The sequence below is a fragment of the Ylistrum balloti genome, unplaced genomic scaffold (genome assembly GCF_031769215.1).
Source record: "Ylistrum balloti isolate Yb309-2 unplaced genomic scaffold, AGI_CSIRO_Ybal_v1 Utg370450, whole genome shotgun sequence".
Taxonomy (NCBI): domain Eukaryota; kingdom Metazoa; phylum Mollusca; class Bivalvia; order Pectinida; family Pectinidae; genus Ylistrum; species Ylistrum balloti.
Window position 1 is genome coordinate 1,322,872 of NW_026782299.1, and position 15,956 is coordinate 1,338,827.

Below are 15,956 nucleotides of genomic sequence, written 5' to 3' on the forward strand. Positions count from 1 at the left end.
AAGATTTTTATTGTGTCTTTAATGCATTATGGAGGTATATCAAAGTAAGAATGTTCATGACGGCCTCATTACCTCAGTTTGGAAAATTATATCATATATTTTCTTCATTTTTTTCCATTTTTTTGTCTATCCCTATATTCCTGTCTCCATACGAGCGAGTATATGGCAATGGCGTTTTAGTGGGACAACAGATATATACCAATTGTGTTTCATCTAATGCACTGTATTGCCACGGAGTGCGAAAGTCCTGACATTCACAATAATAGTGAGAGGCACAACGACCAATGACGCGTGACAATGTTGTGTCTACATTAGTGGGTTACAGGGGTAATTGGTAACACTTTCCATGCGCCAAACCGTGCCGATTAACCAAACAAACAGCCGTTGACTTAAGTGTCTCTTACGGGGGTGGAGTACATGAACGCACCGTACCACAATTATTCGTGGGAGTAGCCCATAAACGAACGCACTACTAATTAATGTTATTGTTTTTATTATCACTACATCCAATCATGGAAGTGTGTTTTCTTTGCTTGATTTTTTGTGTATGTATTGAACTTGGAAAATAAATTATTATTTGTATCACCAGGTGACGGAAAGCATGTCAGCGAGAGAGAGCACGAGAATCTAGAAACCAGAGCTCCTATGCGTATGATATGATTCATAGACTGCATGTGACTGTTCTCGCACATGTGAAAATGATGTTATGGAGTATATATCAGAAACAGCACTTTCAGTGACTAAGATCTGAGAAATGTTCTCATCAAAAGCCATGTGCCTGCAATATATCAAAAACATGTACATGTAACCAATATACCCACGGGAGCAGATTTCATGTCTTTACGTTTTGATATGTTTCTTTCATAAAGGAGAAGTTCACTTCACATTACGCTAAACCTTCAGACGTAGCCTATGCAATGGTGTATAGCAATGGTTTGTGATAAACCCTTCAGACCTAGACTATATAACTGTGTATAGCAATGGTTTGTGATAAACCCTTCAGACCTAGACTATATAACTGTGTATAGCAATGGTTTGTGATAAACCCTTAGACTATATAATTGTGTATAGCAATGGTTTGTGATAAACCCTTAACCTAACTATATAACTGTGTATAGCAATGGTTTGTGATAAACCCTTCAGACCTAGACTATATAACTGTGTATAGCAATGGTTTGTGATAAACCCTTCAGACCGAGACTATATAATTGTGTATAGCAATGGTTTGTGATAAACCCTTCAGACCTAGACTATTTAACTGTGTATGGCAACGGTTTGAGGTAAAACCTTCAGACCAAGACTATGTATTTATGTATAGCAATGGTTTGTGATAAACCCTTCAGACGTAGACTATTTAATTGTGTATAGCAATGGTTTCTCATAAAACCTTCAGACCTAGACTATATAACTGTGTATAACAATGGTTTGTGATAACTGTGTATAGCAATGGTTTGAGGTAAAACCTTCAGACCGAGACTACATAAATGTGTATAGCAATGGTTTGAGGTAAAACCTTCAGACCGAGACTTTATAACTGTATAGCAATGGTTTGAGGTAAAAACCTTCAGACCGAGACTACATAACTGTATAGCAATGGTTTGAGGTAAAACCTTCAGACCGAGACTACATAACTGTATAGCAATGGTTTGAGGTAAAACCTTCAGACCGAGACTACATAACTGTATAGCAATGGTTTGAGGTAAAACCTTCAGACCGAGACTATATAACTGTGTATAGCAATGGTTTGAGGTAAAACCTTCAGACCGAGACTACATAACTGTATAGCAATGGTTTGAGGTAAAACATTCAGACCGAGACTACATAACTGTATAGCAATGGTTTGAGGTAAAACCTTCAGACCGAGACTACATAACTGTGTATAGCAATGGCTTGAGGTAAAACCTTTAGACCGAGACTTTATAACTGTGTATAACAATGGTTTGTGATAAATGTGTATAGCAATGGTTTGAGATAAAACCTTCAGATCGAGACTATATAACTGTGTATAGCAATGGTTTGAGGTAAAACCTTCAGACCGAGACTACATAACTGTGTATAGCAATGGTTTGAGGTAAAACCTTCAGACCGAGACTATATAACTGTGTATAGCAATGTGTATAGCAATGGTTTGAGGTAAAACCTTCAGACCGAGACTATATAACTGTGTATAGCAATGGTTTGTGATAAACCCTTCAGACCTAGACTATATAATTGTGTATAGCAATGGTTTGTGATAACTGTGTATAGCAATGATTTAAGGTAAAACCTTCAGACCGAGACTACATAGCTGTGTATAGCAATGGTTTGAGGTAAAACCTTCAGACCGAGACTATATATTTATGTAATGTTATGATGGTTATGGGAAAACTGTACACAATTTGGTAGCAATGCACTACAGTTGATTCATTATAGTAACTGTGTATAATAACGTTCTTTTGCACTTTTTCCGTTTTTCATTCGAGTACTGAATTTGTGAAAATGTCCATTCAAGAAATGAAATTTAGCGTCTTTATTACTTAATGCTGATAGAGTGGATTGAAACATGACCTGCTGAAAACTGAAATGTCAACATTTTTTTTTCAAAAAACAATTCAAACTCAAAATCTTTAAAAGAGAACAAACATTAAACTAAAGAATGATGAACACGTATACCCTTGGAAATAAAAGAATAAATCTAGGGATTCTGTATGGTAACAACTGTAATGAATCAAGGTCTCTCAGACTCACTCAGTACATAATATCTAAAAAATGTCATATTGACATAGTAAAGATAGGATTTAGCTGGAAAAAACCGTTAATGGTATTATTTATCAGGTAGACAATCTGCATTATAGGTGGTCTGTGATGACTCGTGTATATTTATATATTGCCAAGGTGTTACCGATATACATTAACTCACCAAAGATCTACTCCCCAGATAAGTTATTGATAACTGGAGAACTACAGCCTGGGGAGATAGCAACTATGATATTTATACATTAAATATCTTCGCACTTCTGATGTTGCATCCGGTGAAACCAAACTTGCTGATAATTTCCTTCCATTGATACCTATATGTAAATTTGATATATATGTAAACTTTGTTAGCCTTACACATGTGCTACAGATAACAGATGTCCTACAGATAAGAGTATCGTGGTCTTTGGATAGATACTCTACAAATGTTATCTTTTACATCACATTGATGAATGAGTTTTGCCAAGACTTCAATACCATATATGTATATGTCTATTACAACTTGTCTTAGCTTGCCAATTAAAACATGGTTATGATAATGATATGATTAGATCAGCAGATAAGAACGAAAATGGCAATGTTGCTCACATTTCACTTCACGAAAGTCAAACAAATAATTACTGTTTTTTGCAATAAACATCATGTACAAATCATAATCTATGGTAATGCATGACACTTGATTATGGCTTTACCTGGACGCTGGGGGAAGAGGGAAGAGTTGTGGATCCCAGTGAAGTGAATAAAATCTTAATTGACGTTAACAATTGTATTTATGTAGAAGTGGTGTTGTACTACATCCGTTTATATACATTATAGTGGTAGGCGTTGTTTTCTACATCGATTACGGTCCAGAACATACACATGTACCTAACGCCCATTTGAAATTTCTTAATCAAATTATTATTGAATTATCAGATTAGTTCACTATTCCATTTATAAATGTTGACATTAATTGCAGTTATCTGATTCTGCAGTATTTAATTGTAATTTTTATTGACAGGTAATATTCACTTGTTTGTCTTTAGTTCAGTCTTAAATATAATATAAACCTTGCTTCCATAATATTCATTCATTCGAATTTAAACCTTGCATCAGACTGAATGCAAATTTGGGAAAATATTTTTACGAAAAGTTCACCATCGAAAATTACAAAAGCATCTTGTGTATGCTGTTTTCATATTGTGTATGTGTGTTCAGCGTAAGTATTCTGTTAGTGATTCCGTGGGTAATTGCCAATAGTCATCCATGATGATTTATTCGATGACGTTTGTGTGCCAAGGCCAAATAGCAGACAATTATGCCTTATTTTCTTAGATTTTGGTCAATTACAAACCAAAGTAATGAATAACAGATACAGGTGACATGGTTTAAATCACATTCCTACAGACCACACACTTATGTCTACATATACCAGAACAAGTGGCAAGTACGACAGTAAAAATGTCACCTTAGTTACAAATCAGGAGGTAGGCAGGCAGAAATTGCTTTCTTTGAAATAATGTAAATACACTAAAGAAAGTGGAAGCATCACAAAACGACAGAACTGACAGAGGATGGACGCGTTAACCAAAAGCAAAAAAAAAATCATTAGACGTAACTTGCTGGTAACTATAATGAATAAGAATAGGCATAATTGATATTATTTAGGTATGTGTACCTTCATCATTAAGGCGTCATGTGATTTATTAAGGCTCTGGTGTTATAACTATAATCATTCTCGGGTTACAATAACGCTTGGCATAATGATTCAAGAAGTTCCGCATTTCCCATTGGAGATGTCAGTGCAATTACGGACCCGAAGAGAATAAGCCAGTTCAGTACCAATGTGTCATCTGACTATCGACAAAGAACTAACTGAATATGAGTAAATTATTTAAGTAAATTAATGTCGAATTGGAGTGGAATTAATAATACAAATTTATGTTTTATATGAAATTAACAAATAAAGGTTTTATTTTATCTATTACATGATTGTTAAGATCTCCATGAAATATTTTACGAATTCAATAAAATTTTGTGATATTTTGCGATTTCATTTAGTTTTAAAGATTGATCCGTGAACTTCCAATTACGCATAAGTCATAACTGATGGTCTTCAAACGCTTTTTTTTTGCAATATATTCTAACAGCTGTTTCGTCTCGAAATTGGACTTAAACTATATTGTTAACAGAGTCATCTGCGATGTCATGATACGCTAAAGAGAGCCACAGTGACCCTAGGCCTGGCATTGAGTAATTCATTGGTATCACAGGTGTTCTACAGATGGCACGGCGTCCTACACGAGGCGGGTCTACATAACAACCGGAGTAGGTATTTTAGAGATGTTATTATCTATGCTGAACCTGATGAAAAGGATACCAGACACATAACGAATACATGTACAAATGTGCAAGGTGAGTAAAAACCAAACTAGTGATAAAAACCCAGAGTGCTTTGTGGGATATGAAGTGATGTTCCTTGGAACATCTTGTGACTCCGTTGTTCTTTTTTAATATTTTGGAACGTGACATTACCTTGTTAACTGACCACAGCAAATATTACATAATATGTGTTAGAGATGAAGAAAATACATTATTGGAACAAGGATCACTCGTTATAATTATGGTTGTCATCTTTGTTTCGTTTACATTATGATCTAGTGGGGCATTTAAAAAATGTATTGTTTTATCATTTTTAGTCATTTTAACGAAAAACCAAAACGATATTTCTCTGAATCGGTGGTCCGATGGAGCATTACTTAATTTTTGTATGGTTTTCATAATATTTGAAAAATTCCATTTTCTTGTGGGATATGACGTGATGTTCCTTGGTAGACCTTAGGTCCGCGGTGTTTGAACATTAGAATTGCGGTACGGTTTTGAATATACACATGAAATTTGAGAGCAAACGATATTGCAAATGGCGAAATTTATTGAATAATTTGATTAGTCCTCCTTACCATCTACTATTTTTGACATTTATTTATACAGATTTAGATATTACTCAGTCGCTCTCTTTGTGTCATCAATTTTGGCTCTTAGCATCAGTTTATGTCATACAAGGACGAAACAGCTGTACAGTTTTTCTCTACTCTATTCTCGTCAAGTTTGTGTTTCTATTCAGTTGTCTATTGTACAATAACAATCCTAGAGACAGGGGTTCTATTCTGGGATCATGTGCTACGTCACATGTGTGCCCTCAAAGAAACATTGAAATCCAGACAGGAAATCAAACTAATGTACTGGATGACCCTTCCATATTTATGTGAGTATTCAATTAATACCATGTTCTGTAACAAATTTATAGAGTGATACAATGCCGTGCTTACAGATGTAGAAAGCAATAAATGTAACAACGAACAAATCTTAACAATTGGCATCATGTCTAACGAGGTGTGGTATACATTTGATCCGTTAATATCGGATACTTTCTTCTTTACAAATGTAATGACTTTTCCCGTACAACATCCATTCCTTCCTCTGTGATACTATAATACCCTGTAATTCGATATAAATCTTTAGACGGGTTGCACATTTGGTCTAAACAGCGATAATTCCATATATCATATTATAACATCTTGCTTCACGTAGGGAACACGGCAAATATCTTATCGGTTATGTTATACTGCTTCCGGTTTCTTACGTATCTGCGTTGTCTATCACGGATTGTTCGAAATATGACGGTTGAAATAATATTTTTTCGCAATTTAGAAAATACCGATTACCTCATACATTTGTATATGAAATTGCATTTATGATCGGCCTAGGTAATGTTTTCCATATGTCCAATTCCTTCCATAGAGGACACACCAAATATTAGGTTTTGTTCGATATTAAGTTATGAACTGATATGTCAATAGAAAAGTACGAAACTGAGGCATATTGAAGACAATGCCAGACGACTGACAAAAACATTAAACATCACTTTGTGCGATCGACTAAAGCATATACAATTCCTATTGGTCATAAAAAGCTTTTTGTTTAGAAACGAAAATCGGGGCATAGTTTAGCAGAAGTTTTTGCCGGCTTGCTATATATAAATCTGATTGAAGTCCTTTCATCATGGTCCATTTTATTCATACAATCTGAAGATATATCAACCCAAATGCACATTTTGCAGAATTTAACAACATATCCGCGCATATAGCATGTTAACATGTTTTATTCATAATACATGCAGACTTGGAAACGATCATACGATACCTGGTTCCTTTTCCAAATGCAACAACATTATATTGATATTAATAAAGTTCTGTGCAATAAATCATTAAACCTGCCTCCTGCCACTTTGACTCAATGGCTAACAACATCTTGAACCGCTTCCTGTGTAACATCAACACACATAAATCGACTGCGTGCAATCTTACATAGCCGATTCAAAATGAGCCTAGATGCTGATTCTACATGCCAAAACGATCTATTTTCTTTTAATTGCTGTATATATTGCCTTATAGACAGACAGGTATTACCATAGCTGTGATAGAATAGACGGCACCAGGCGTGTCTCATCATTTCTGCAGGAAGGAGAATTATATGTTTGTGCGAAAAGTATGCTGTCAATTCGACTACCTGTGTATATACGCAATATGTGAACTGCCAAAATATTTATAAATCGTTTTACTATATAATTTTCTTCATATATTCGAGCGCGATAATGCAGAGTATGATAGAGGTGCTATCCCGTCAGAATGGTTATAGTAACTATCTTTTTCATAGTCAATAGAATGAAAGTTTTTGACGGAAGGAATAACATACTTTTGAAAACGGAAGTCGAATTGCTTTGATTGTCAAATTTTGCAGTTCTAAATATAGATATCCTTATGTCTTCTTCATTTATCTGTTTTCAATTTTCTGCAATTGGAAATTAGAACTATGAAAAAAGATTCAAAACAGACAATGACAACAGAAAAGTAAACAGTACATCAGAAAGTCTGATTGCCACAATAACACAATAGTATTGATATATTGTTGTTTAGTATTTTGAGAGTGTTGGAGAAAATCAAATATGATACTTCCAATTTATCGGTAACTAATAACGGAGTACTCATCTATATGGTAAGACCTGTCAAAACTATCGTTAGACTACGTTAAAGCGTTGTTAATGATTTATATTCTGAAGTTATGCTCTGTTTTAATATATATATATATATATGCTAATACTAATATTGTTATGTATAAACTTTATTTGTCTGAACCTCTTACAGACAGACACCAGAGACCACTGTTTACAACAGAGTTGTGTTCTCTATCATAAAGAACCGGCATTTCTGACCACTTGTAGTATGTGCCGACAGAAAACAGTCATTATTCTCCTCTTTGCTGTCAGAGCCGAGTGCCTAATAGCCTCCGTTCGTACATGAAACCCACCTGTTTATAACTTATAAGCTATCAATGAAGGCAGCCGGGTTGTGTTGTGATAATTACTACCCTCACACATTCTTTCATTCTCTTCTGAAGTCATTATCTGTGGCATCAAAACACGACACATTCTCAGTGCAGTGTTTATTTTCAAATATTCCTGATGTCGACATTTATTTTACAAACAATAAAATGACGTCATGGTATATGTAAATTTTCATTCACACTATCATTCATTCTACTTTTGCTTTCGATGTATGTATCTATGTACATTTGTATATTATCAAAGAGTTCTATACCAAGAGGTTATTCTCTGGTTTACTATGCATAACACTGATTATTTACTCATCTTCGAAAACTTGTAAAACTGCCAATGTTTTCCCCGATGTATGTTTAAACATCAGGAGTGCTAGATACATAAAACTTAATAAAAGGTTCATTTCCTTCTGTGATATAAAGGTTGACTTCTTTGTGTACCTTGTTCTCATTTGGGAGTGTGACATTGGATTGACCAATGTTTACATGAAGGATGTTGTCGATGAAGAAAAAGACGCTTACTCTTCCGGGACACCTGCTCTTATTATCCTTGTACTTTTCAGCGGTCTCCATGTAAATCTTATATATTTGATCGTATTTTGCCATAGTTTCATAAAATTAGTTTGGGTGAAGATTTTGTTGGCATGTCGGTATTTTTGTGGTTGTTTTGGTCATGATCGAAATCGGAAATTCGATTCAATTGGATTGTTTTTGATTTTCAGGATTTGTATACTTCACAACACCTGAGTCGTATTAAAACATTATCAACGGATGATGTGATCGTTAACGGACACGTTTAAAGAGTCATGACCTTGCTGCTTGTTGATATGTCGTTGTTGTTTGCTTTGTTCGCACGTGGGAGAGTGACATTACTTACTTGAAATGGCATTATCTAGAATAGGTAACTTTGGACGTAATATCGTGACACTCGACGATATCACGTTATACTGACAATGGGCGAAAATGATGAAATGCGCTTTTATGTTGTCATAACACTGAAATAGAATAATCCTGACACGGTAGTATGAAACATCACCACAACAGATTATACATACGACTGGTGGTTAATCAGTCCTTTCATTTTAAGATGCACATCGAATAGAAAGCTCTAATTATATATATAAATATATACAGAAATACATATGTAACTACAAACAACTTAATTCCAACTGGCTTTGTATGAGATTATGTTTCAAAGCTTTTTGATCACGTGTTCGTCTCCATAAAATTATTGATTGATAGAAGTCTCATTTTATAATCATATGTAGATATATTTACAACGAACCGGATAAAATATATGTACATAAAAACATATATCGTTTAATCTTGTTTTATTAGTAGATGTAGACTTAGAAAACGGACCGGACAGAGATTATGTACATAAAACATCTATCGTTTAATCTTGTTTTCGTCAAGCTGTTTTGAGTTTAATATAGCATATGAAATGATGTGTATGTCTCAAGGTTAGCGATATACTGGAATATTTATTAGCTGTGTGCCTCCGTATCCAATATCTCTAGGAATGCTCCTATCTATCATCTGACATATTAAACCGACCACCTAGCCTTCAGTAAGTTCAATGTGAAGTCAACATATTAAATGTTTTTTAAGGAATGTTTGCCGTTATATTGTAAATATCTAGTCTTAAATAATCGCTTTTCACATTCATAAAGGTTTATCTGCGATAAATATCAAATGCGTCTTCCTTCGAGTTGATATTCAGTTCAACGTGGGAAATTTATAATAAACAGAAATCCTGATATCGTACAACTTTGCGTTGAAATGCTAGGCGCAGGAGTTTATGATAGTAAGGGAGTTTAAATGTGTCCTTATGTTAAATCCTTTAAAATGATAGTTGCAGGGGTAGTTTCTGATAGTTAGGGTGTTCAAATGTGTCCTTATGTTAAATCCTTTAAAATGATAGCTGCAGGGGTAGTTTCCGATAGTTAGGGTGTTCAAATGTGTCCTTATGTTAAATCCTTTAAAATGATAGCTGCAGCGATAGATTTCGATAGTAAGGGTGTTCAAATTTATCCTTATGTTAAAACCTTTAAAATGATAGCTACACGAGTCGTTTTCGATAGTAAGGGAGTTTAACTGTGTCCCAATATTAAAGCCTTCTGAATGATAGCCGCAGCAATATATTCCGATAGTAAGTTTGTTTAAATGGACCCCTATGTTAAAGTCCCAAGATACGCAACTTACACCAAACATTCGCAGATAAAATTTGATTATTTATCGATATTATGAAAAAAAAATATTTGAAGAATACGCTATCATGAATTGGTACTTGTATCAATATAAAAAAAATACTCTTTGTAAACATGTCTACATCGTTGCCAAAACGAGGTCGGAAAATCCTTGAGGTCGGTATTCAATATAAACCCGGACACGTCATATTGAGACTACACAGCGAATCATAGAATAACTATACATCTACAGTCTACCTGTGATATGACGTCACGAAAAGCGCGCACCATGTCCGATATCGTACTATACCTGTACACGTGCCCGTGCGTTGAAATTTGCAGATATATTCTTGCTTGCGTCCTAGCAATTATGAAATCTTGATTTCAAATTGTTAGTTCAAGTATTAGCCAATGATCTTTGTGTTTATCATGTCAATTTGAAAGTATATCAAATAAGGATGCATATATTGTTGTAATACATAGTAATACAAGAGCCCACCTTGTACAGCAATCTAAAGAAAGTTTGGTGAATAATATCCAATAAATGGATAGGAAATATATATAATGCCCTGCAAAATATATTGATATCGTGTAAACTATACTGTAAAAAACCAGACAGAGTTAGCAATTAACTTGAAATAAATACCGACAGACAATTTATAAATTTAGAACACATGGTTGATTATGGCTCCACAGATGTATTAACATCCCGCAGGCTTTTAACGCGGCTGCAACTCGTCTGGTAGCAATGATGAATGAAATAGTTTTGTCTGTTAGTAACACAGGAAGCAACAAATGGACCAACCAGGTACCGGACTTTTAGTGGATGAGAAAATGATATATGCAAATGTATTAGCCAATAGAAACTGCTCTTGGAAATAGACCGTACCCTCCTGAAACGAGATGATAATGAAAGGAAACAAGTGTTCATTTCAAACGGAAATAGTTTGCGATTATACTCGTATAACTACAAATGGTCTATATTTAGGTGAATTCGTATATAAATTAAAAAGGAATTCTGTGTAAATCCAGTTGAATTAACTTTAAAGTAAATACATTCGGTATCTCTATTGACATAGTTCGAAATTAAACACAAATTTATGCTAATCTGTACGAATGTTGCTTCAAGTATCGGACACTTCCTAATGAAGTGTGTTTTAAATGCACGCATACAGTTATCAAACGTTTTGTTGTATGTACAGTTTAAAGCTAAATCAAATATATATAAAAGTTGTTTTCTGATAAGCATTTTTGGTATAAGCACGTATTGCCAAGCTCTATTGATAATGTGAAAACGTTTTACCAGATTTTGTAAGATAACAAGAAAAACGGAATTATTCATGTATCCGGACGAGGACACGAGTCTGCGATACCAAAATCGTGGCCAATCAAGGACTACGATAGGGAGAATACAGGACTCAAACGCACCGGGCAACAGCTGTCGATAACACAGATTACAAGAGATAGCAGCTTGACTGCAGCCTAGAGTTTAGACATTGAGTGTAAGTATGTCTGATTAATTAGCGGACACGGGAGTACACTACACGTTTTCTTTGATTACTAACATATACAAATTTCGTGCTGCAACACATTTCATTCCTTGTAATTTGTTTTGTATTGCTTGCATGCGGAAATAAATCATATCAGAATTGTACGTCAAAAACTGACAGCATACAGAATGATCAAACTTCACATTCCTGGGTGAACTTTTCATTATATGAGTGCCACTGAACTCTTTGTCGGGATTTCGACAAATTAATCGACACCCTCCTTTGTTTTGGTTTAAAGTCAATATAGGACGTTTCTTATGATGTATGGAGTCAGTCGAAGAAAAGGCTGAACTTGCAGGTGCCTTGACTAGCCGCGATTTTAAATATTGATGGTTTATTCAAAGAGCAAATTATAAAATTACTACGATCAAAATAAAAAAAATGACATCACGATGACATTCTTTGTTTAGCTGTAGACAATAAATATCTAAGTTTATCTACACTAAGTTTAAACTAGACAGAAACTTACGGGTCATGGACGAATTCGGAGCAGCATTACATACATAACAAGATTGATTGCAAAATAGACCGCAGGTACACCTTTCAGGTGAAAAATATCATAACCAATGTTTCTGGAAGACTATTTGATAAAGCTAATTAACTAATTAGCCACTTTTAATTGGTTCTCTGCAATGCTTCTTTTTTATCTCACAAACGGAGAAAACGGTTATGTAATGTCACACTGAGCTAATCTCAACCGGAATGTACAACAATCTACACTGAGTCTTTGCTTAATTGTGATATTTTCTTCTCCTTCTGAATGAAGTAATCTCCATAGCAGATGCGCCCCTCTTTGTGTTGTCTAAACATTCTTCAGTAGGATGGACCTAAGGAATTCAATGTTCCCACCTCATCCCAGCGCTACCATCCATAGGCCCACTTTTGGTTCCTCGTATAGTTGTTTGTCATTGGAGAGAATTTTTTTCGGAAAGAACTAACATATCGGCGACTATCTAGGTACCGTTAAAAGATAGCAGATTAACAACCGCAGTAAATACATTATCCTTGTTAAGCAGTCGACGATAAAAAAAAAAAGAAAGGACAAAAACACGTGATATAGTAAAGGAATGGAATTAACCCACGATCCCGAATCGGTCGTCGTTTGTAAAGTTACGTACCTTTTAGAGGTATGTCACGTGAAAGAAAAACATCGAATGCAACAGCATAATAAAATCGCCCTTACGGATATAAACATAGGTCTCGTGCAACAGCGTTTGTAAAGGGAACATGTTATACACTGCATTGTCAGCATTGTCGCAACACATTAACTGTCACTGGCATAAGTTCTATAAGACATATTTCGTAAATGATTTTTCGCTGAACATATTCATTACTCAATATGCAAACATTCCACTATGAATTACTTTTATTTCACAAAATGTAAACGTTTAGCCTTGGTATCATTGTTAATCATTAGCTTTAATATCAGACCCACGCTCACACACCGGCTTAAAACGCAGGAACGTCATTTGTGATGAATATCAACTACAAGAAAATACTATTCACGTTCAGAAACATTTTAACTGTGAATCTACTGAACAGCATATATACTGGGCTGAGTCAAAAATAAGTAAAAAGGAGATCTGACTTTATACATAACGATCATATATATGAAAGCGGAACTGTTTCTATTTTGTCAATCGTCTCGGCGAAGTCTTACTGCAAACGGATATCATTTAGGGTTTGTGCCAGATCTTTCCCACAAGATTCGTACTAGTATTCATATTTATTTCGACCTGTGAAACATGAATGTTTGATCATTGCTCACATTTGAATTCACCCAAGAGATAAACGAACATATATCATCAAACATAAGTTCAGACATTATCAAAAGATTTGCTGTTAGGGCTGGCGCGTGGGACGACGTCATTAAATGTGGCTGTAATACCTTGTATACGACAGCACTAGACTTCGTACATGCGTCTACGATAAAATGTCTCACACAAATAAACACACTGCAACATATCTAAGATAAAATTGTAATCGAATCCCGAATGGCGATTTAACAAATTATCTTTTTTGTTTCATATTGATGTAATTTGTTTTTTTGTTATCATTCTTTTTTTCTGAATTTGAACTACGAGACACTTATTCTAAAAACAGGTAAGTAAAATTGTACTACTCACCTAGATCAAAGATGATCAATTTTGGCTTAGGCGTTTCCTCCATATTAATATTCCTGTGTTCAATGTTTTGCTTTTAAATTGTTGTCTTAATCCAAAATCAAATTGTCCTCTTTTGAACTCCTATCTTCGGTTGTACATAGTAAAAAATAACACTTTCTGTTATACAATCAGTTCTTTTTTTCTTCGTGGTGAAGAACAATTATATAGAAAAGCAAATTTTACAAGCCAGATTTTGAACTGGTTTGTGTATGGGACAACGCTGGTGATGTGAGGAGAATGACTGCAGATTTGGCGCGAGAATTCAGCTGCGGTAACTTAAGCAGCAGAGGCAGCAATATAGTATAAGACTTCCAAACGATTGAGATTCTATACTGCTAGTAATGGATGATCACAGCATCACTCGCTTGGGAATCCTTTATAGCAATGTGTACTGCTCCGTACCGCGACTAGGTCGTACTACCAACTGGATAGACGGGTGTATGTAGCAGTGTGCACCAGGACAGGATGGACTTTTTAAGAATGGAATAACCGCCGTTACACTGCCTGTACAACGACCAAGAGTGGTGTCGAGATATTAAAAGGCGCGGAATGAATGTTGAGAACAGCCGCAGAGAAACCATCTGAAATGGCACAAAAAATAGCGCATGCCAAATCAGACGCTTCATTTAACATAGGAATAATTTTCGGATTCTGAACGAATATTTCTGACAATAGTTGGCCCTAACTACACTATTTTTTATCCAATTAGTTGCGCAGATACGTCCTATTTCTTTTGGAGCTTTGCTGAAAAGCACAGTTTTCATGTAGACATAAGAAATAAATCGCTGTATACGTGTATCATGTGTATGTGATATATTTCGTAATATTTTAAAGTACAAGTTCGGGTAAATAACGTAACGTTTCCAATTTACGGGATCCGAAGACTGAGGACGATAACAAATAGTTTATATAACAGGCAGATACCCTCTGCTAATGACTTTTCAAATAGTTTAACAACAGAATAGCAATAAAACAAGTGACGTTTGGCGACAAGTAAAACCAGAACCTTGAAACTTACCTAATATATTACCGATCTCTAAATTGTAAGTTTTCCTCTCCTGTAAATAGAAAACCGAACATATGAAGAAAATCGCTTTCATAAACGTAATGCAAATTGCGTTACATATATCGACAGTTTAAGCGAAGCACTTACTATGTATCGTTGTAATTAATCTTTGGTGGTTTATCAGATTTAGGACGAGTAACATTACATTAACAATAGAACCAATCTGTCACTGGTTGATTTGTTGTCTATCAAAGGTGCCACATGATATTTTCATCAGAAGCATTTCTGCCCAATATGATTTGTCACTTAAACTGCTTGTAGATGTCTACAGACGAAATAACATGTAAACAAAAACGCTAAGTATTGGAAGCACAAATGTTTGAACTCTGTTGATAAATAATTACTCTTTCTTCAGACACGCTTTACAAATAAAGTTCATTAAAATGATTTCAGGATTCCCTAGAATTTTGTACTGCAAATAACAAGCTATGAATCTCAAAAGCTGATTGTTTTTAGCAGTCTGTTATGTACGGTCTCCGTACGATCGCCCATGAACGGTCTGTCGTGTACGGTCTGTTGAGTACAGTCTGCTGTGAACGGTCTGTCGTGTACGGTCTGTTGAGTACAGTCTGCTGTGAACGGTCTGTCGTGTACGGTCTGTTGAGTACTGTCTGCTGTGAACGGTCTGGCGTGTACGGTCTGTTATGTACGGTCTGTTGAGTACCGTCTGCTGTGTAAGGTCTGTTGTGTACGGTCTGTTGAGTACCGTCTGCTGTGTACGGTATGTTGAGTACCATCTGTTGAGTACCGTCTGCTGTGTAGTGTCTGTCTTGTACGGTCTGTTGAGTACCGTCGGCTATGTACGGTCTGTATACGATCAGTCATGAACGGTCTGTCGTGTACGATCTGTTGAGTACCGTCTGTCGTGTACGGTCTG

At 35.3% G+C, this 15,956-nt stretch overlaps 1 protein-coding gene across 1 annotated transcript in view; it reads right to left on the minus strand.

Annotated features, from left to right (window-relative positions):
• Window positions 1–14,352, minus strand: part of LOC132554906 (magnesium-dependent phosphatase 1-like) — a 35,455-nt gene extending 21,103 nt beyond the window's left edge. The window contains exon 1 of the mRNA XM_060219236.1: window positions 13,975–14,352. Coding sequence (XP_060075219.1) covers window positions 13,975–14,017 — 43 coding nt within the window. The 5' untranslated portion in view covers window positions 14,018–14,352. The remainder of the gene's footprint in view (window positions 1–13,974) is intronic.
• Window positions 14,353–15,956: the final 1,604 nt, after the last annotated feature.